The sequence below is a fragment of the Madurella fahalii genome, assembly GCF_045866475.1.
Source record: "Madurella fahalii IFM 68171 DNA, scaffold_6, whole genome shotgun sequence".
Classification (NCBI taxonomy): domain Eukaryota; kingdom Fungi; phylum Ascomycota; class Sordariomycetes; order Sordariales; genus Madurella; species Madurella fahalii.
Genome location: NW_027263976.1, coordinates 3,305,211 through 3,326,019, shown reverse-complemented (window position 1 = coordinate 3,326,019; position 20,809 = coordinate 3,305,211). Strand labels below are relative to the sequence as shown.

The 20,809-nt window shown below is 57.1% G+C and overlaps 4 protein-coding genes across 4 annotated transcripts; 3 read left to right on the top strand and 1 right to left on the bottom strand.

Moving 5' to 3' along the window:
* Positions 1 to 1,316: 1,316 nt before the first annotated feature.
* On the top strand, positions 1,317 to 6,261 carry MFIFM68171_11031 (Eukaryotic translation initiation factor 4 gamma; the record flags this gene model as incomplete). Its single annotated transcript, XM_071066450.1, has 4 exons — positions 1,317 to 1,925; positions 1,995 to 5,672; positions 5,726 to 6,087; positions 6,141 to 6,261. 4 exons carry the CDS (start codon positions 1,317 to 1,319, stop codon positions 6,259 to 6,261), a joined length of 4,770 nt encoding a protein of 1,589 aa, XP_070922551.1.
* Positions 6,262 to 8,004: 1,743 nt separating this feature from the next.
* Positions 8,005 to 12,614, bottom strand: POL1 (DNA-directed DNA polymerase alpha catalytic subunit pol1; the record flags this gene model as incomplete). Its single annotated transcript, XM_071066449.1, has 4 exons — positions 8,005 to 9,780; positions 9,833 to 12,103; positions 12,164 to 12,267; positions 12,323 to 12,614. 4 exons carry the CDS (start codon positions 12,612 to 12,614, stop codon positions 8,005 to 8,007), a joined length of 4,443 nt encoding a protein of 1,480 aa, XP_070922550.1.
* A 581-nt stretch (positions 12,615 to 13,195) lies between these two features.
* On the top strand, positions 13,196 to 15,508 carry MFIFM68171_11029 (Pentatricopeptide repeat protein; the record flags this gene model as incomplete). The annotated part of the gene is made up of 2 exons (XM_071066448.1): positions 13,196 to 13,711; positions 13,769 to 15,508. The coding sequence occupies 2 exons, from the start codon at positions 13,196 to 13,198 to the stop codon at positions 15,506 to 15,508; spliced, it is 2,256 nt and encodes a 751-aa protein (XP_070922549.1).
* A 2,706-nt stretch (positions 15,509 to 18,214) lies between these two features.
* Positions 18,215 to 19,423, top strand: MFIFM68171_11028 (RRM domain-containing protein; the record flags this gene model as incomplete). Its single annotated transcript, XM_071066447.1, has 4 exons — positions 18,215 to 18,272; positions 18,329 to 18,465; positions 18,536 to 19,102; positions 19,166 to 19,423. The coding sequence occupies 4 exons, from the start codon at positions 18,215 to 18,217 to the stop codon at positions 19,421 to 19,423; spliced, it is 1,020 nt and encodes a 339-aa protein (XP_070922548.1).
* Between the last annotated feature and the right edge of the window lie 1,386 nt (positions 19,424 to 20,809).

Below are 20,809 nucleotides of genomic sequence, written 5' to 3'. Positions count from 1 at the left end.
AAGGGCCTTTCTGCAGCGGACCACACCAGGCCGGACTCGACCGGGCTGACCCCACGCCACCGTCGGTGGGCCTTTCTGGAGAAGCACGGACGAAGGAAGCTTGGAGGAGCACATGTCTTGGGCCTCAGACTGGTTGCAGTACACCGGCAACCCACACGAAGAAGGCGGATCGAGGAAAATTGAAACTGCCGTATTTGCCCTCCCCGTTCTATCGGGAACACTCTGCCGGTGCCGTAGTCTACGAGGCGAAGTCTCGCTTAGCGTGTGCGTTCAGAGTCTTCGCTAGATTCCTTAGTCGCTTGACATCAAGTACCTACCTGTGCGAGAAAGCATCCGCGGACCCGCCTATTTGACGGCTTCGTTTGACACAACAAACTTATATTAACCAAGGTAGCCCGAAAACGGGCGCCGCGCTATCGCGGATTCTATCCCGTTGCTGTGTGGATCCATCTGACTGGTTTGTGTTGGTTGTTGCAGCACGAGTTGACATTGTGTGGTGGTAGGTATCTCCCACAGTCCACCGAAGAAGCCGCTAAATCCGAACCAAGCGTGGCAGCGTGTGAGAAGTGTCCGCTTAGTGAGGTGGGCGGATGACGAACCACCTGGCAGAGGTACCCTAACCGCAAATTAACGTGTGGTTGGTACGAAATACCCAAGTTTTCCCGGCACCTTCCCTGCCCTTTCGTTTTTGGTGTGCGCTGTAAAACCAGGCGGCGCACACGGCCCCCTCCGCTTCCCTCGCCATCTGGGAAGCAAAGTACCCCCAAAAATTTTCTGGCGCTTTCCTACCTCTTTTTTTTTTTCCCACCATCCTTCTCACAACCACCTTGTGAAAAGCCCCAGGGAGGAGTCTGTCTCGGATCGACGGATTCCCTTGTTTCTACACATAATATCTCTTGTATTTCTCCTTCTCGGGATTCCACATCCGGAGAACAGAGATCTACATCTCCACTCTCCCGTCTTAATTGCGAAACCTTTGGGCCACACAGGATTTCCGGTCCCGTTGCTCTTGGTCGCCTCGACAGGTTTTTTTTTTTTTTTTTTCTTTTTTTGCGCTAAAACCACCACACTCTTTATCATAGAGTTTTCTGTCGCCCAACCACCCGAACCGTCGAGTGTTAGCGGCATACCTAGAATCAGGCCGAGAGAGACGAAGTCTTGCGTCAGACATTCATTTCCCTTTCTGTCTGCGCGACACGCCGGATCCGAGATTCGACGTGGGATTTTGACCCGACATCTCGCCTTCGCACAACCCGAGTTGGACATCCACGCAACCACGAGACAGGACAAGGCTTTCGAGTCACCCGATTCCCCTTATGACTTCCACTGCGAGTCAACCGAATCAAAACCCGGCGCCAACCCCTTCCGCTCCCGCAGCCCCGTCGTATGCTTCCGCAGCCGGTGCGAACAAGAAGCCTACATCAACGACGCCGCTGATCGCGACGGGTTCTCATCCGCCCGTGGTGGTTGGCTCCTCTGCGCCCGCTGCCCAGAATGGCAAGCCCTCGACTGGCCCGCCGTTGAACGGCAGACCCAACATTACGCCGGCGATCCCCGTTGCTGCTCCGCCCGTTGCTCGTGGCAGCGCAATCGTCAATGGGGGAGCCACCGACCATTCCCGGAAGAGCTCGGTTACCATCAGCGCCAATGCGCCCGCCGGCCACATCGCAAACGGCGGTCCCGTCGGCGGCCGCAGCTCCATCCAGTTCGGTTTCGAATCGTCCCCCGCCGTGGCTCACAGCACGCCCCAGATGGGCGGCGCCGCGCCGATTCCTATCCCTGGAAGCGGCAACCCCAGAATTCCTTCCCCGGCAAATTCGCCATCGCCCATCCCGCAGATCCCCCAGCAAAGCGGCGGCCAACGGGCGCCAGCAATGTCCCAGGTGCCGCCTCCCACATTCGGCAGCTTCCCCGGCGATAACGATGTGAGTGTTCCTTGCGTCGTGCCCACAATCTTTGGTTCTCCGTTCCGTTGCTAATCGCCCCGTGTTCAGCGTCACCTTAAGCAGCACAATCCGGTGGCCATGGGCCAAAGCCCCCATGTCCGGCGCGACTCGCAGGCATCTACCCACGGCGAAGGCGTTGGCCATGGTGGCCCAGGACATGGTCGAGGCGGCTACCAGGGCCAAGGTCGCGGCCGCGGAAACTTCAACCCGCAATACAACAACTCAACCATGGGCTACACACCCCTCCGGAGCTTCTCCGGTAACAACGCGGGCCGAGGCGGCGTGCCGCCGTACCACCAGGGCCGCGGCGCAATGCAGCAGTTCCCTAACTCTCCGCAACCCCCGCGTGCGAGCCCGGCGGCCACCCCGACTATGTCTCATGGGACACCCAACATGCCCCCGGCCTCCGTAATGCCTCCGCCAGGGCCCCACTACTATCCAAATTTATTCCCCCAACAAGTAAAGTCCCCCATTATTACCAACGAACATCCCGCATTCAAGTCAAACAAGAAGATCAAGGGGACGCGTCGGGACTCGGAGAAGGCTCATCCTCATCTGCGAGCTCCCGGCGCTTCACAGAAACAGACAGGCATGGAATTCACCAACCGGTCGCGGCGCCAAACCAAGCGTTGGGACCCAGCGGTGGATTGTCATCAGGATTTCGACGGCGGCACAACCCCGCCAGAGTATTCGGATGTCACCCCTGCCTACTACAACTTCCAACCGGGACGCCCCGTCCCCATGCTTGCCCCTCCTTTCATGGGACCCATTGACTTGTCGCCAGAGAGTGGCGCTTTTGAGAAGCTGCTAACCGCAAATAAAACGCAGATTCCTCCTGGTGCTTATGGCATGCCGCCCGATTACCGTATGACCTATCAGCCGTACCCCAACCAGCAGATGCCGCAGATGCAACAGATGCAGCAGATGCCGTACATGCCACAGCACCCCCAGTTCCCCCCCGCTGCTCACGCACAGTTTGCCCCTCCCTCGTATGGACCAGGACAACCGTCAGCTCCGCCCATGTCTCGTAACGCCTCGCAGGTTTCGGACCGGCCAGTGTCGAGTACCGGACAGAATCAAGCACCTGCCATCGCCCAGGGCACTCCGCAGCAACAGCCGGCGCAAGCGGCACGCCCAGCCATCGTCTCGTCCTCGACATTTGCTCGGCCGCCCAAGAAGAGCGCGGCGATCGTGATCAAGGACTCAGAAGGTAATGTTGTCGACTTGGCTGCGGCGAGGAAGACCCCGGCCTCTCCGTCGCCGAGCATTCAGCAGTCCAAGACACCCCCCGCCGTTGCGCCCAGCCCGACCCCACCGCCCAAGTCATCAACGCCGTCTCACGGACGGACCGAGAGCACTGCTACCAACAAGACAGCGGAACAGGTGCGGAATGAGTTCAAGGACGCGGTTCGGAAGACGGCAGACGCTCCATCGGACGCCAAGGCGAAGGAAGAGGAGGCCGCCAAGGCTGCAGAAGAGAAGGCCGCTGCCGAGAAAGCCGCCGCTGAAAAAGCTGCTGCCGAGAAGGCTGCTGCCGAGGAAAAGGCCAAGGAGGAGCGTCGGAAGGAGGAGGAGCGTCTTGAGGCAGAGAGGAAGGCAGCAGAGGAGGCAAAGGCGGCGGCAGAAGCCAGGGCGAGAGAGGCGGCAGAAGCCGAGGCCAAGGCCAAGGCAGAGGCAGAGGCAAAGGCAGAGGCAGAGGCAAAGGCCGCCGCCGATGCCGCCGCCGATGCCGCCGCCGATGCCGCTAAGCAGCAGGAGAAGAAGGACGAGAGCAAGTCGTCCGGCCCTGGTGAGATGACCGACGAGGAGCTCGAACGTATAATCCGTGAGATGGAGGAGGAGGATGCTCGCCGTGAGAAGGAACAAGAAGAGATCTCAGCCAGGAAGAAAGCGCAACAGGAAGAAGAGAAGAAACGCCGCGAGGCTGAGAAGCTCAACAGCGCTGAGAACGATCGGAAGCTTCGTGAACAGGAGCGAGAGATGGAGAGAATCGAAGAGGAGCGCGAGCGACGGCGCAAGGAGAACGAGGCCAAGGGGCAGACAGAGTCAATGGCCGACCTGCTTGCCAAGAAGATCGATGACTTCAAATTGTCCGACAAGAAGGAGACGGCCGAGAAACCGAGCAGCCCTGCTGATTCGACATCGGCGGCCGCCAGCAAACCGAGTGCGGCCGACAAGTCCAAGACTAAGCCCGTCCCTCTAAACTTGACGCCTCTCAAGACGACACCGGTCGAGGCGCCCCAGCCCAGCGCAGCTCTCCAGTCCCTCCGCTCCGCCCGCTTCTTACCTGGAGTGGAGTACAACATCTACCCCGAGGGCATTGCGTCGCCCAATCCTGCGCTCAACTCTGCCGTCCATAAGAAGGGCAAGATCTTCAAGTATGACGCGCAGTTCCTTCTCCAGTTCCAAAAGGTCTTCACCGAGCAACCGTCGGTGGAATTCCACCAGCAGGTCAAGACACTCATTGGGGATACCGACGGCTCCCGATCTGCGTCTGCTCGTACTCCTGGCGCCGGTTCTGGCAGGCAAGGTTCTCGCGCCGGCCCCTCATCTGCGTTCCCCGGCGGAGCCATGGGCCAGTTTGGGGCAAAGACCCTTCCCCCCGGAACCACTTCAGAGCAGCGGTTCGCGATGTCTCAAGGCAATATGGCCAGACCCATGGGTGCTATGGCTCCCTTCAACCGCCCCGGTGCCTTCCCCGGCCAGCTGAGCCGGACGCCCTCCTCGGGTCCCGCCGGCCTGCCTTCTCCCCGGACCGGAAGCAGGCGTGTTGGCAGCAAGAAGGCCGAGACGCAGGCTGCTAAGACCATGCCGCTCACTCATGGCCAAGACGTCAAGCCTATCACCGTGTCGGAAACAGGTTGGAAGCCTACCAGCATCGGCAATAAGGCTGCCCAAGCGCCCACGGCTGTTATTGCGCAGGGCGGCCATCTCGAGCCCGCAATGGTGCAGCGCAAGGTCAAGGCAGCTCTGAACAAGATGACGCCCGAGAACTTTGACAGGATCTCGGATCAGATCCTGGTCATCGCTGGGCAGTCAAAGAACGAGCAGGATGGTCGCACGCTCCGCCAGGTCATCCAGCTCACGTTCGAGAAGGCCACCGACGAGGCTCACTGGGCGTCCATGTATGCCAAGTTCTGCAAGCGCATGCTTGAGACCATGAGCCCGGAGATCCGCGACGAGAATATCCTCGACAAGCAGGGCAATGTCGTCTGCGGTGGCGCTTTGTTCCGGAAGTACCTCCTGAACAGGTGCCAGGAAGAGTTTGAGCGTGGCTGGAAGGTCGACCTCCCCAAGCCTAAGGAAGGCGGGGACAAAGAGGCAGCCCTGTTGTCGGATGAGTATTACATTGCCGCCGCCGCCAAACGGCGCGGCTTGGGTCTCGTCCAATTCATTGGCGAGCTCTACAAGCTTGGCATGCTCACGGAGCGCATCATGCACGAGTGCGTGCGCAAGCTCCTCGAGTTCCAGGGCGTGCCGGATGAGGCCGAGATTGAATCTCTCACCAAGCTGCTCAAGACGATCGGCGGCAACCTGGATAGCGGCGACAAGGGCCGGGGCATGATGGATGCCTACTTCCAACGCATCGACAGCATTATCCATCTCCCCGAGTTGCCCAGCCGTTTAATGTTCATGCTCATGGATATTATTGACCTGCGGAAGGCCGGTTGGGTCTCCAAGGAGGCGAACAAGGGCCCGAAGACTCTCGAAGAAGTTCGAGCTGAGGTATGTTCATCTTGTATGCGGTCTGCTTACCATGAGACTAACATCGTTGATAGGCCGAGGCGCAAGCTGCACAGAAAGCAGCCGAGAATGCGCGCAACAGCCAGCGTGGCGGTCCGGGAGGCCGGCCGCCTGGTGCCCGGGGAGATACAAGGAACTTCTCGTACAGCAACCCCATCCCTAACCAGGTCGGCATCGATGACCTCCGGCGGCTCAAGGTTTCATCGAGCCGCACCTCGAGCCAGAACCCCTCGTTCGGTCCGCCGTCGATGTTCAATTCTCGGAGCAACAGCGGCCGGCGTATGGGAGGACCTGGTGGCGCTTTCGGTCGTGCCGGAGAGGACTCGGGCGCGTCGTCGCGTACTGGTACGCCGCCGACCCGTGACCGTGATTCGGTCGCACACACAAATGCATTTGGGTATGTACCTCTTTTCCGCCTGCCGGTGCCGTCTTTGATCGATGACTAACTAGTGCCAGACTTCTCGCTGATACCGGAGACCACCCGGGTTCTCCTCCCTCGACCGCCGCGTCGCCAGCGCTGTCCAAGGCGACCCTAGACACGGTGGCGGCTGGTGAGAAGAGGGAGGATTAGAGGGCGGTCTTTCCATTAGTACACGGTGTCTTGCATTCATGATCTCATGCATAGACCGGGCGGATATCTCCATTTGCATTCGTGGCGGGTTCACACCAAAAATTGCTTTTTGTACTGGGCTTGTTTCTTAAAAAGTTGGGCCGCATCATGATACCTCCTCCTCTATCTCGATAGACTCTTCCATCAGAGAGACGGCCCTCCGAGATATTCTCGTTGTTGTTTTTTTCCGCGGAGTTTTTTTTTTTTTTTTTTTTTTTTTTTTTTTTTTTTTTTTTTTTTTTTTTTTTTTTTTTTTTTCCTTTTCCGTTTACGGGATAGGATTTGACTCCTTACAAACATCCTTCCGCTTCGCTTCCGACCCCGGCTTGTGTTGATTATTACATGTTTGAAATGTCTGTATGTATGCGCATCATTTGGTACTGCCACTGCCGTTGCCGCTGCCGCTGCTCATTGCTGGATTGGATTTTGGGTTGGGCGGTGGTGTGGGTGGCGGGGAGATACGAAATGACTGGATGGCGGGAAATATGGGGGAAAGAGAGGGGAAAGGGGAGGAGAATGAATGCTTTGTTGTTATCTATCCCCTTTTTTTTCAACGCAATAACACGCATTGTCGTTTACCACATCATCTTCCCGCGGCGATACCTTTCGTTTTCGTGCGTGCGTTGCGTGTGTGTAATCATGCTCTGCCCCTTTCCCTGCTGAGGCCCAGAGGTTGAGGCTTGAAAAGTTGTTTTTTTCACCTCCCCCCCTGAAGGGTACTAATTAGCCAGCAGTAGTATGCGCTCGTGCCAAGTTTGCTGTGCTGTTAAAGTTCCTTGTTTTCTTGTCCAGGTTTCACGGCCTGCTCACTCCTCCTCCTCGCCCTCTTTTGTTCTTTGTTTCTCCTTGATTCACTTTTCTTTATCCTTTCGGTTGCCATTGGCAACATGTAATTTGCTGTGCTCTGAGCGGTCCCCGAAAGGGTAAGGAAAGAAACAAGAGGCAGAATAAGTTCGGGGGAGGTAATGTTGAACGAGTGGATGGTTGGCTGTTGCGTGGATACGGGATGGTTGGGATTCGGATCACGGATGGGGTGAGAGGGATGGGCGGAGATACGGGCAACGAAACACAGTTCTGCTTGGGGATAAATAAACCATCTTCCCACACTCTTCCTACTTTCCGGGATTAGGTGGTTAGATAATCCCCGGTGGACTGTCATGAGCCGAGTGGAGGGAAGGGGGTACGTTGGGTTTTGTTTCCTCCATGAGGGAGGTTAATCAGCGATATGTATTCGTTTGCTAGGCTGGTTGGTCTTGCTGGTTAGATAAAATGGATGGGAGGAATACTTCAGGGGGCGGGCATCATCCACCTCACTACTCTGGGATCAGCTGCAGACTTAGCGGGTCGAGGTTTGGATGAGCCCGTCTTTGCTATCCAATTTAACTCGTTGCTTTTGTCTTTAGTGTCGGTAACCAGCGATTCAAGGGCCTATCCAGATTGTTTTGTATTCGTGTTGCCGCGGTGAAGAATGTGCACCTGTTGGTTAGCTCGTAATCGTGGCTGCGATGCTACACAATATCACATTCCATGGCAAAACACCACACGTACTGCTGCCCGGGTATGTTCCAATAATGAGATCCATTAATCCAGACGAACGGCATCAACACATCATTAACCACTATCCCGAACTCAACCCGAACGCCAATCTCCCATGCCAACCAAGCCAAGCAATACAGACACAAGCATCACCCAACACATCTACCCTCAAGTACGAACAGGCCAAATCTTCGCAGATAGCGGGCCCATCGCTACCCACCGCCACCCACACTTATCCAAGTACTTATCCACCACGCCCTTGACGGTAGTAAACCTCACCCGGTTCTTCTCCGCCATCGTGCGGATCGTCTCCTTGCGCTTCTCAACACTCTCCTCTCCTTCATTCTTCACCCCCTCAGCACCAGCACCATCCCCAAAGTCCCCGGCTTCCGCCCGTTCCCTGGCCTTGTCCACATCCCACAAGCTCGCAAAGTACAGCAGCTGGTTATACATATCCTTCACACTGACTTCGTACCTCATTCTTCCAAGACAACCCCCCGTCAGGCCCTTGGGCCCAAGGCACCGTGCCCCGTAGACGCTCATCTGGCGGGTGCGGTTCCCGCAGCTTGAGTCATCGCAGACTAGCCAGCCCTCGTAGTAGCGGGCCGTCTGGGCGCGGACGGCGGCCTCGACCTGCGCGACGACCGAGAGGGTGGAGAGGGTGGCGTTGCAAGACGCGTTAGGGCAGGCGACGCCCGAGGCGGTGATGCGGTCCGGCGAGCCCAGGAGGCCTTCAAAGGGCGCGGACGTCTTGCAGGCGCGGCAGCGGAGCGTCAGGCGGGCGCAGTCGCGGAAGCGGATGCTGTCTGGGATTTGGGATTCGAGGCTGTGTATCTCGACATCGCGGCCGCCTGAGTTGGAGGTGGAGTTATTGTTGGCGTACCGGCGCACGTCGAGGCCGAGGTTCTCGGCGAGCTGCGCCGTGGATGTGCCGACGATGTTCGCGCAGAGGCGCTCGACGGGCGGGAATATCTGCTTGCCGATGTACCACTCCACGTCTGGGGTCAAGCCAGAATCGGCTTTAAGTACGTCGTGTGGAGTGTAGGCGCGCTTGGCCGGGGGTTCCGACGTCGTTTTGCTGTCGCCGGTGATGATGTACGAGATGACGTCCCCCTTGCGCATCGTCTTGCCGCGCGCCATCTCGCGGAGGGCGACCTGGACCTGTGGCATGCTGTCCGCATTGGGGTACTCCTTGGGATTCTTGCCCAACTGCGTGAGGATGATGTACTTTTGCGGAGCAACCGCCTGTTGGCGCATGTCGCCGGCAGTTTCGCGGAGGTACTCATGGATGCGCTGGACAGAGACCTCAGTGTCGTTGCCCGAAAGGATCTCGTCGAGGATGCGCTGCGAGATCTCTCGCGACAGGGGACAGTACTCGCGGCGCTTCATATCGAGCCCCTTGATTTCCATCTCTTCGGCGATCTTGCCGTTCATCTCGATCAGCTTGACGGCAGCGTACTTCTTCTTGGCCTGGAGGAGGATGCGACGGAAGACGTTGTCAATGTCGATCTCGAGCCGTCTATACCGCTTGTTGACTTCGTTCTTGAACTCGCGGCCGACCTTGAACGCGTCGGCCACGTTGTCAACGTTTGCATTGATCATGACAGAGTCGGTGTCGCCGTAAATGACCTGTAGCGACATGCTCTCGGCTAGCTCCTTGGTGCTCCGAAGAATCTCACGACCCTTGTACGTGGTGAGCACGGCAAGGGGTCTAGCGTAGAAGCGCGACTTGACATAGCCCAAGCAGCCGTACATGGAGTTGGCCGTCAGTTTCAGAGCAAGCTGCTTGATGTCCCAGGTCGCGAGCTGCTCAGGGGTAGCGCTCTTGTCCTTCATCAGGCTCTTGACTTGCCTCCGACGGTCGACCAAGGTTCTAATGAGCTTCGGGAGAATGCCCTGATCTTGCTCTTTCGGGACCGCAGGTACGGCATCTTCGTCATCAGACTGGGTACCAATTAGCAGATGGTCGGGTTCAGAGGCTGGGACTGAAACTCACCAAAGACGCCCGGTCAACGGTGGTGAAGCAGATGTTGAACTCCTGGATGATGGACGGATAAAGGGAGTTAAAGTCCATGACGAGCACAAACTTATCGTAGAGACCCTTCTCTGGCTCAAAGACGAGACCGCCCTTGTACTTGTCCTTCTTCTTACCCTCGCTGCCCTCTTCCTCCTGGGTCTCCTCGTCCAGGCGCGGACGTCCTTTGAAGGGCTGTTTGTCTGGGCAGATGTATTTGTTCCGGTGGAACTCATGGAGCAGAATGTACTCATTTCGCTCGGCGCGTGTGCCTGTGAGTGTTCTTGCCCAGGAGTTACCCGCCAAGTTCGTAAGAACTTGGGTGAGTGGGAGGATTTGGGTCCTGAGAGCCAAGGCTGCGATGAAGTAAGTGTCCGTCTCAGTGTGCGACAGGTAGTCCATCAGGCCATTTTTGGACGTTGCCCAAGTCTTGAGTGCTGCCTCGTTGTCAATGTCGCGCCGGTGGTTATCGCCCGAGAGATAGATCTTGCACATTTCGGACAAGCTCCAGGACTGGCACTTGAACATGACGGATTTGCCGGCCTCGTTAGCGAGATCGCACATGAGGCGTCCGGCCATGATGCGGCGTTCCGCGAAGACATTGCCGCCAAGCTTGCCGATGGGCGCCGGCCACGCGGATCGCCGCAGTCTTCCGATACGAGACCATTGGGGCGTCTTCTTCTCGTAGAAGCGGTTTAACAGAATGCTGTAATCGACGCCCTCCAACTGATGGCCCATGATCACGTCCGGGTCTGCGACGTCGACTTGTGCCAAGAAGAAGGACAGAATATCCTGCTCATGCTTGACGAGTTTGATTAGACCCTTTCTCCTTTCCTTAGCCATCGTCTCGAAACCAAGAGGGAAGGCAGAGCCTTGCGGTCGAATGATGGTGAAGGTGCGGCAGGGTAGTTTATCCGCAGGGGTTGTGTCGCTGAGAGACACATCCTCGTAGATCCTTGCGCTGATGGCAAAGACCTCTTGCTTGTTGTCCTTGGCATTGAAGATGGTGCGCATGGCAACGCTCATGAGGGTCAGGGGAGGCGTATCCGCGCTGTCGGCATCGCCTACTGGAGCGACCATGTTGGGGTGTTCGACCAAAACCTCCAGGCGGCAGTGCGAGGCATTCTTCAGCGCGCCAAAGTCGGCGTCCTGAATCTTCAACCAGCATGGACCCTTGATCTTCTTCCAGAGGACGAACTGCTCAAACAGAGCTGTGTTGGTGCCAAAGACATGCGAGAAAGTCTGGCCCGTGGTGCCGAGTTCGACGGCGGGCTTGGTGTAAGGGTAGAGCAGCTTCAAATACTCGCCCTCTGATGGGATTCCGGGAAGCTCGAATGCGTACTTGCGCGTGCAAGCCTTGATCTTGTACATGCCGACGTTCATCTTGGTCATGAGGGAGTCAACCTCGTTGTAGACGTCCATCATCTCGACCTGCGCAGTCGTCTCGACACTTCCGTGCACGCGGTGCTTGCGGGGTAGAAAATAGAGCTTCCGCAGGATATTATCGACCTTGACAAAGCAGCTGACATGATGACCGGTTTTCTTGTTGAGGACCTTCCCGAACAGACACAAGCTGCCGTTCTCCTCGGTGTAGTCGGTCCAAAACATGTTGAGGCTCCCGTCCTCCTCGATGGCATCTCTATAGTCGATCTTGCCGACTGTCCGGGTCTCTGCTTGGGAGCTGGTTACGACATTCAGCTTCTGGTTGATCTCATTCCAGGATGATGAGTCAACAGCGGCGTCGGGAGCCTTTACAGGGGAGGAGCTGGCAGGAGACGGATACGGGTCGGGCTTTATGATCTTCTTGATCTGTCGGGACGCGGAAATGTTGACGCTAGCGGCAGTAACGGTGCCAGCATGGGCAACTTCCATCTCATCATCGTCTTCTTCGGGAGGACTGGCCAGTGGCTGCATTCTCCGCTCAGCCACCTTAGCCGCGGGGGAAGAGGGCAAGGGGTCGCTCATGGCTACGTCGGGGACGGTAACCGGCTCGGTGTCGGCAGGGGGGATGAAGTCATCTTCAATCATGGGGGTATCGTCGACTAAAGGAGAAGATGGTCGATCGTCCAGCACCTTGGTCTTCTTGGTGGCCGGTTGCCGCGCCTCACGAGCAGGGGAGAGGGCGCGAGCCTTTCTCCTCTCGGCTGATCGGCCTCTCTTCTTGGGTACTCTGGATATGGGGGCAGGGACGTTCGCATCGACCTCACCAAGGAGATCGGCGAGGAACTTTTCGTCTTCTTCCGTTTTGATAACCTGGCCACCATGTGAGCTGGGTCAGTTCGGCACCGTTTTGAGGACAATGGCGCCACGTACCTTAGTTTTGGGTTGTACCTTGGCAGCACCCTTTGTAAAGTACTCGGAAATGTCACGGTCGTTGGCATCTCGTTTCGCCTGCTCTTCCTCGCGTTGCTTCTTGGCTGAGGGCAGACGGGTCAGCAGGAGGGGTAACAGGGGCTACCAAGCTTTGCCTACATTTTCGGTCTTTGCCGCGAGTTACCATGGCATCGTCACTCTCCGACTCGTACACGGGCACGCGGTCCCACTCCTCGCGGCCGTCGTCGGCGTATCCTTCGCCGTTGTCGTCGACCACAAAGTCATCTTGGTTGAGGCGGTCTCGCACAATCTTCTTGTACTGGTTCTCGTCGACCTCCTCGTAGAGATCGTCGACCTGAGCGACCTCGTACGTGTCGAACTTCTTCTTGCCCGCCTGGCGCAGGGCACGCAACTCGGCGAACCTCTCTCGCTTGTTGCCGGCTCTCGACATGTTTTCGTTTTGTTTACCTTGGTTGGGCAACGAATCGAACACAGCGAGAAGGGTTCACGTGGGTTCAAAGGCGTAAAAGTGGCATGCCGGCCCTGGAGTCCAAAGGGAAGGCAATTCAGGAGGAGGCGGTGGGCTGAACGGGTTGGGAGCAGAAAGTGGGATTGGCCCATTAATTGAGAGTTTGACGAGTTACAGTGTGGACGCGCTTTTCGCGTGTCTCGCGTCCTCCCCCAACGCGTACCCTTGTCGGCCATGCGGACCCTTGCGCCTTGGCAGCTGCCGATGTGCCCCACACAAACCAGGCCCCCTGCTCGCTCTGGTAGGGCAGCCAAACGAATCGAATTGACGAGACAGAGGATGGGAGAGGAAGAAAAAAAGAAAGAGGGAAAAAAAAAGTCAGCAACAAGAGGAGCAAGAAAACAAACAACACAATTGTTGACCCCGTTCCCGGCGAAACCCGGGTAGAACTCCGCACGAAACCATTCGATATCACATCTGCGACTAACCCGGGGAACGCATTGAGCAAAGCAACGACAAACGCACTCGGCAAACCTAGAATAAAGGTGCGAGGCACCGTAGCGATGTTTGTCTGTCGGGCCTGCCGCCGAAGCATTAGCGGGGTGAGCCCAAGTCCGGTCGAGTCACGGCTGCTGCGCCCGGTGCGGAAAAGTACAGGTCTGGGCTATGGCAGGCGAACGTTCGCAGCGACACACTTGACCAGGGAGAGATATCGACCGGATATCGTGGACGTAAAAGCTGCCCTTCTCGCCGAGACCGAGACCGAGACCAAAGCCCCAAACTCGCACGCACCCCAACCTAAGAAGAAGGGACCACCAATACCGGGAAGCAAGGATGCAAAGGAACTGTACAAGAACAGGCTGGAATGGGTCGTCAACAAACACCTCACCTATCTCAAGGACCCCGTCGACATCGCCGCCCATGTCAGGAGAGCACTGGACAAGGGCTCCTTCGAGGAGGCTCTCTTGATGGCGCGCAGGGCCAGCCGCAACACCAAGGTCGAGGTCAGCTGGAACCATCTGATCGACCATCACATGAAGAACCACCGGCTACATGCCGCGATAAAACTGTACAACGAGGTTCGCCTTGCTCGCTTGCCCCTGTACTCCCCGTCCGTTCGCTGACAGACCGCGCAGATGAAGAAACGCCAGCAGGTCCCCAATGCTAGAACATATACAATCATCTTCCGCGGATGTGCCCAGTCGATACACCCAAAGCTTGCAGTCGCCGAAGCCGTCAGAATCTACAACTTCATGGTCCACTACGGCGCTCAGAAACCGAACACGATCCATATGAACGCCGTCCTCGAGGTCTGTGCCCGTGCTCACGACCTCGACAGCATGCTCACCGTCTTCGCCACCGCCAACAACAACCTTCGTGCGCCTGACGCCCTCACCTACACCATCATCTTGAATAGCCTCCGACACGAGGCTACGAAAGCCGACAAGGGGCTGGGCCTCATCGACACCGAGGTCAAACAAACCATCCGTGGACACATCGACAGAGCAAGGGCGCTCTGGGCGGACGTGATTGCGCGCTGGAGGGGTGGCAAGATCCTCATTGATGAGCGTCTTGTGTGCGCCATGGGGAGGCTCCTTACTCTCGGTGACTATCACAGCAACGACAGCGTCCTCGATCTGTTCGAGCAGACTATGAGGATGCCGCGGTTAGATAAGACGGGCAACAAGCTCCCCGACGGTGCAGGAGAGGTCGAGGCGGCACCGGAAACCCAAGCAAATGCTGAATCCGACGTCGCCATGCCCAAACAGCCATCCGAAGTAGAAGCACCAGACACGCACAACATGGGACCCATTGCCCGAAGGGAGTTGGCCGCATCAAAGCCAGCTGGTATATATGCGAAACCCGGTACCAACACGCTATCACTGCTCATGACGGTTCTCGCCAAAACGAGAAAGACGTCGCTCGCGTCAAGGTACTGGGACTATTTTACGCGGGTGCTCGACGTCAAGCCCGACAAGGACAACTACGGCCGCTACCTTAAAGCGCTCTCGGTCGGCCACGCCAGCGCGCAGACGGTCAAGCTGGTCAGCGAGATGCCCGCCGAACTGCTAAACCACATCACCTTCCGCACGGCCTTTGGCGTCTGCATCCAAGACGCGCTTAACCCGAACGCTTTCGGGCATGCGTGCAACATCTTTGACATCATGGTGGCCAAGGTGCGCTATCCGGACCCGCTGACCATGCGCCTCTTCCTGCACACGGCGCGCAACGCCCAGGCGAGTCTTCTCAGGAAGGCACTCAAGGACGAGGCCAGGAAGGCCGAGGCCGACAAGAGCCAGGCCGAGACGACGGACGCCGAGCTGGACACGGCGGCAGCCGAATCTCTCACGACCACGGACTTCATCAAGATGGCCCTGGCCGAGGAAGCCAAGAAGAAGAGAAGCGCCGGACCAGTGCCCGAGGCAGCCGACGCGAAGCAACCCCCCAGAGGCGCGCCCACGCCCGAGGACCGCGAGCACGGCAGGCGCCTCATGGTCGCGCTCGACCGCATGTGGGAGCCCTTCCGGATCCTCCTCAGCTCCTTCTCGTACCCGGAGCAGCCGACGGCGTCGCCCGAGCACGAGGCGGACATGAAGCGCGCCGACATGCAGGAGGCCATGGCGACGGGCCGCGCCATGATCTCGGCCATCGTGTGGATCCTGGACCACGACATCCTGGACCCCGTCCGCGAGCGCAACTCGATCCGCGAGCTCAAGAACCGCCAGACGGTGCTCATCCGCCTCGTGCAGCGGTACGCGAACAAGCTGTACAACGAGAGGCAGGAGCCGCACGATAGGAAGGGGAAGGGGGAGGAGAGGAGGGATGCGGTGCGGGTTTTCGATGAGGACGATGGACAGGCGAGCCTCTATGCCTGAATAGAATCTTGGAGAGAGAGAGTATATGTATCTATGTGTGTGTGAGTGTGTGTGTGTGTGTGTGTGTGTGTGTGTGTGTGTGTTTGTTTATTTGTGGAGGTGGTGGTGGTGGTTGTGGAATAATGGTGTACAACTACTTGGGGCTTCGGATGTATCACAAATGTATTATTGCATGTACGATACCACAAGATTAGACAGGCATGCATGAGAAAGGGAGAGTCCTGGCCAGGATGGGCCTTTATAGACATTGTAACAACCGCACTTCCATTCTTCAATTTGCGATACACACAAACCCTCAACTGAAGTGGACATCATGTGGTAGGGTTTCGTCATATTGATAATCCAACCCCCCTTCTGTCTACCTACCACAGCCCTATGCTAACCAGCATTAATCTATATGCTATGAAAACCCCCCCCCCCCCCCCCCCCCCCCCCCCAAAAAAAAAAAAAGTGAACAGTAGCAGGACCCTCGTAGACACACCATAGCCGCTACGACATCACTATGCTTACCCCTGGATCCCACCTGCCACCATTTCCAAGCCTCCCTTGCCCCTTTCAAAGTCAAGCAAAACGGCCAGCACACCATCGTCAACCGCCTCGCCGCCTTGACAGAAAGAATAGAACGCTGAGAGTGGCCTTTCGGTTATCACGTCGGTGGGCGGCACGAACGTCCCGTCACCGGCCCGCTCGTTGCTCGGCTGCATTTGCTGGTGGTTAGCGTTGGTATTGCTGGCCTCATTCAGCCCTCGCTCTATCAGCGCCGCCGGCTTAGCCGCGTCTTCTTCCACTCCAACCCCTACCGTTTTCACCTCTGTCATCGCGAATTCCCCTTGTTTTTCTGGTTCTTCGCCGTTTATCTCTACGCATATGCCACCGCGGGTTGTTGATGTCGTCGTTGTTTCCGTGGGGTGGTCGGATGTTGGTGATGGCGGAGGCCTTACACCCGCGACATCACCAACACTGGGAGTGCATGCGCTTTGAAAGGCGGGATCGCCAACCATTGGGATTAGTGAGGCAACGGCTGCTGCTTCCGAAGAAGTTTGGCGGTATGGGCAGTCGGTGCTGGATGCTCGGTCAGGAGAGGTTGAGCATCTGGAAGGCGGAAATGGCTCATGCCCCTCGCTGCCGCCACCGCTGTCGCCGCCGTCGGTGGCGTGATGAGCCGTAGATGAAGACGAGAGCGAACGGCTTGACGTGCTACAGCCAGAATAACAGGTCTCAGATTCGGATTCCGGCCCGATGATTGACTTGGGAGACGACGGGACTTCAACGTGGGTGGAAGTAACTGGGCTGGTCCCGTCTGGTCCCCTGGTCCGTAGACAAAACGTATGTCAGCTCTTCGTTCACACAGGAGGTATAGCGGTTACCGACGTTGAAAGGTTGGGCAAGACCAAAAGAGAACGCATCATGGACTTGCGGGCCCGTGGTCGGAGACGTCTCGCAAGGGAATGGAACGAGGAGATCTCCGAAGCCGAGGGCTTCTTGTTCAGGCTGGCGGGAGGACTTGGTTTCAGCCCGCTTTCCTGGGGGCTATGTTCTGCCTCGTGGATAGCAGGCGCGTGGCGAGTACGGTCGGAGTGAAACCAACGGTGCTTGTTCCGCTTGGGCTCTACGAGCTGGGGCCCTTGATCCGCATCGTTGCCGGTTCTTTTGCGAAAGAGACGGGAGGCTTTGCAGCGGAGCGTGGACATAATCGATTGTGAGGATACTTTGGTGTTAATGCTCTCTTGTTCGTCTGATACCGACTGTCTCGACATGCCTGTTTTGTACCAAGAGAACAAGCAGTATAAGGAAAGGAACCAAGTTGAGCCCTCTGACAATGATGATGGATAGCCCTGTGCCGAGGTTAGCGATGCCTCACGCACCAATTGGCCAGGTTGACGATGGCAGATATATGATGAAGAGTCCTCAGCGGCAGAAAGGAGGAACAAGAAAAACGCATCATGATAACCATGGTTGTAGCAGTACACGAAGGAGTGACGGGTGCAAAGTAATTGGACAGGCACTACGTCCTGAGAGACCTGTCAGGGCAGGAGGCACCTATGGTGCACGAGTTTTGTATGGTGCCTTCCAGTCTAGCGCATCGAACCAAATACAACTGCACTATGCCACCAGGCAGCGAGCACCCGCGAGTGCCATGTTGTCTGCAACTTCAACATCACTCTCCAGAGACTTAAGAACGACCTAAGTCTCAACTAGAGACCGAAGTCCCAAGACTCAATACACAAATCAAGTCTCAAACTAAGATTGGGCCATAATGCGAGATCGGATGAGACGAGGGGATTTAAAACGAAAAACTCTTATCTCGAATGGCACCATGTGCCTGGTTGATCCCGTGGATTGAATAGTTGTATAGAGTCTAATAGGGTCTTATGGATTGATCAATTAAGAGGACAAAGGGGTTAATACTTCGTACCTCTATTGGACAACCGGAGTTGATCCGTGCGTTTGAGCGCCGGCTGTGATATGCAGTGCATGCAAGGGCCCCTGCAAAAGAAATGCCGTCTGACAGACGCGCTCGTTCAGCTGGTCGCCGATTGGAGAGTCGCGCAGGCGTTATCAATCACGACGCTTTCCCAAAAGCATTCACTCCAATTCACCTTGAACCATCTGAGAGAGGAACCTCTAGGCATCCGTCGTGATATTTATTCATACTCACAGTTCAGCGCCGAGAAACAAGCGGGTCTCGTCCAGCCGTCGCGCACCATGGCAGCCAAGGGCAACGCCAAAGTCGCCGCTGATTTTGAAAAGATCATCAACGAGGGTACGCCACGATGCGCCACCGAGATAGAAGACTGCGCTGACAAAGCCAATCTACAGGCCGCGACCGCAAGAAGAATGAAGCGCTCGCCGCAAAGATCTTCAGCAAAGACCGTCGCTCAAGCACTCCGGTGTCCAACTCCAAGTCCGCAGCATCCCCGTTTGGTACCCTCGCCAGCCGCGCAGGGGTGAAGAAGGTTCGATCTGCCGCCCCCCATCTCACAATCGCCTCTCCTTCAGCCCCCGTGACTGACATCCGCACCCCAGCAGCGCGCCGTATCCTCCGGCCGCCCGCGCCACAGCACAGGCAACATCGACGGCGAATGGACGCACGATCTGCACGATGCACAACCCCCGAAAGGCCCCAGAGCCAGCCGTAACGGCGCGGGCTCTCTCGCAGCCCGCATCACCGACCCAAAAGCCCCGCCGACTGGGCCGGCGAGCCATCGGCAGCAGCGGCGCGCTGCACAGGTTGCGCAAGCTCTGATAAGGTCAGAACTGCAGACCCGGGCGGCTCCAGGCGCGGCGCACGCGGCGCGGATGGAGCAACAGCGACAGAAAGCGCAGTCGGCGCTCGGCAATGGCACCACCGCAGCAAAGCCAACATTCAACAGGGGCATGACCATCCGGGGCCTAGCCGGCCCGTTCGTGGTGATGGCGCAGAACTTTGCCCCCGGTACCACGGCGGCCGACATCGAGAGCGCCATGACTCCCGTCGGCGGTATCATTACCAGCTGCCGACTGGTGAAGCAGCACCCCATCGTGATTGCCGAGATAATTTTTGAGAGCAAGGAGGGCGCCGACAACGTCATTGCCACGTTCAACAACCAAACCGTATGTCGCCCCACCTCACCCCCGGCTGACCCTGATCGGAACTGACCTCTCATCCAAAAACAGGCTGATGGCCGCGTCCTTAGCGTCTACGCCAAACCGGGCAACACCCCCTCCGCACCAGTCGTGGCCCGCCCCACGTCCGGCGACGATATGGTGGTAGACGGCTCGTGGGGCTTCGACGACCCCATGGAGACTACAGACCATAGCCAGTCTGCATCGGCCACGACGGCAGGCGGACTGTATAGCGATAACATAGTCAAGTCGAATCGCTCCGGTCGGGGCTTCAACCGGAATGGGCGGTTCGGCGCCGGCGCGAGATGAAACGAGTTGATTTTGGGTCAGTCTAATCACGTCGTCTCGGGCACGCTGCCCAGATCTCTTCGAATAAACCTTTCTTTTTCCCTCATTGTATTTAACGCGGGCCGCTGCTTCTGCTTTCGCAGTTTGACGACTAGGTATTGGAGAGACCAGGTCCATTTCCATTTGATCGAGCATGGCGTCCTTGGGCGTTTTCGGGATTTACAAGAAGAAGGGAAGGGGAAGGGGGTAGGTAGGCGAACGGGCGGGAAAAGCGCTGGCAGTGTACCATCAAGACAGGCAATAGAAATCAAGAACGTCGGTCCCGGCCGGTTATAATACGCATGGCCGACAAACTAGCTCCTGAGGGGAACTTAAAACTCCCAAAACACTTGTTACAGGGTCGTGGGCGCTTTCCAAGGAGGCGCTAAACATCTCAACAAGAAGAGAATGCAAAGTGCTCTATTTCTCACCCCATTCCCATCCTTACACCACGGCCTTGCTCCCCTTATCTGTCAACATCCAACACCATAACACAACCAATCACCCAACCCATTCAGCTCCCCAGTCTCCCACCGCTCCTCCATCCATTCCGTCGTTCCGCTCACTTGTTCTGCTTGAAACCAAAGAAACAAAGTAGTAAAAGACCAACTATGACACTGCAAGCGAATAACTAGCCAACCAGCCCAGTTAAAAACCAAACCCTCCACAACATAAAGCGACTCTGAAGGTGGGGGGCAGAAAGGGGGTAGTTGCTGAGTGTGCGGCGTGAAACAGAAAGGAAGAAAGAAATGTAGGAAAGAACCACAACATCAAAAGCATAGCGTATACCCGGCCCGCCTCCCCTCTCTCTCTCTCTCGCTTTCTTTTCGCTCGAAACGTTATCCTTCACACCGGCCCAATGCTCCCCTCTCCCCGCGCTGTATATAGAGATATGTGACCTGCCTCCCGCAACAAGCAGCCAGGCCGTCAATCCGTCCGTTCCTGAAGTGCCCGGCGCAGGCACACGGGCCGGCAGACGGACGGACGGAGAGGCAGGCAGGTAAGTACCCAGGTAAATCACCACCGAACTACCCCGCAAAGCAACGGGACCGATCAGTTAAGCTTATTCGATCGTCTCCCCTCCCCTCCCCCTCTGAATCCCGCCAAGCATGGCGTAGCACTGCTCGATGATCTGCTTGTAGCTGACCTGCCCACCGACCCCAACACCGCCGCGGCGTGCCTCGCAGGACCGGATAGGTGGGCGATGCGGGAAGGGAAAGCCTCAATGTCATTCATCAGGCGGGAGTTTGCTTGCGGCAGTAGCTGCTGCTGCTGCTCAATCTCCGAACTGGTCTGGAAGTTCTTAATAAGTACTGGGGCAATCTCGGCACACCCACATCCAACCCGCTCAAACAACGTTTCTGTGCA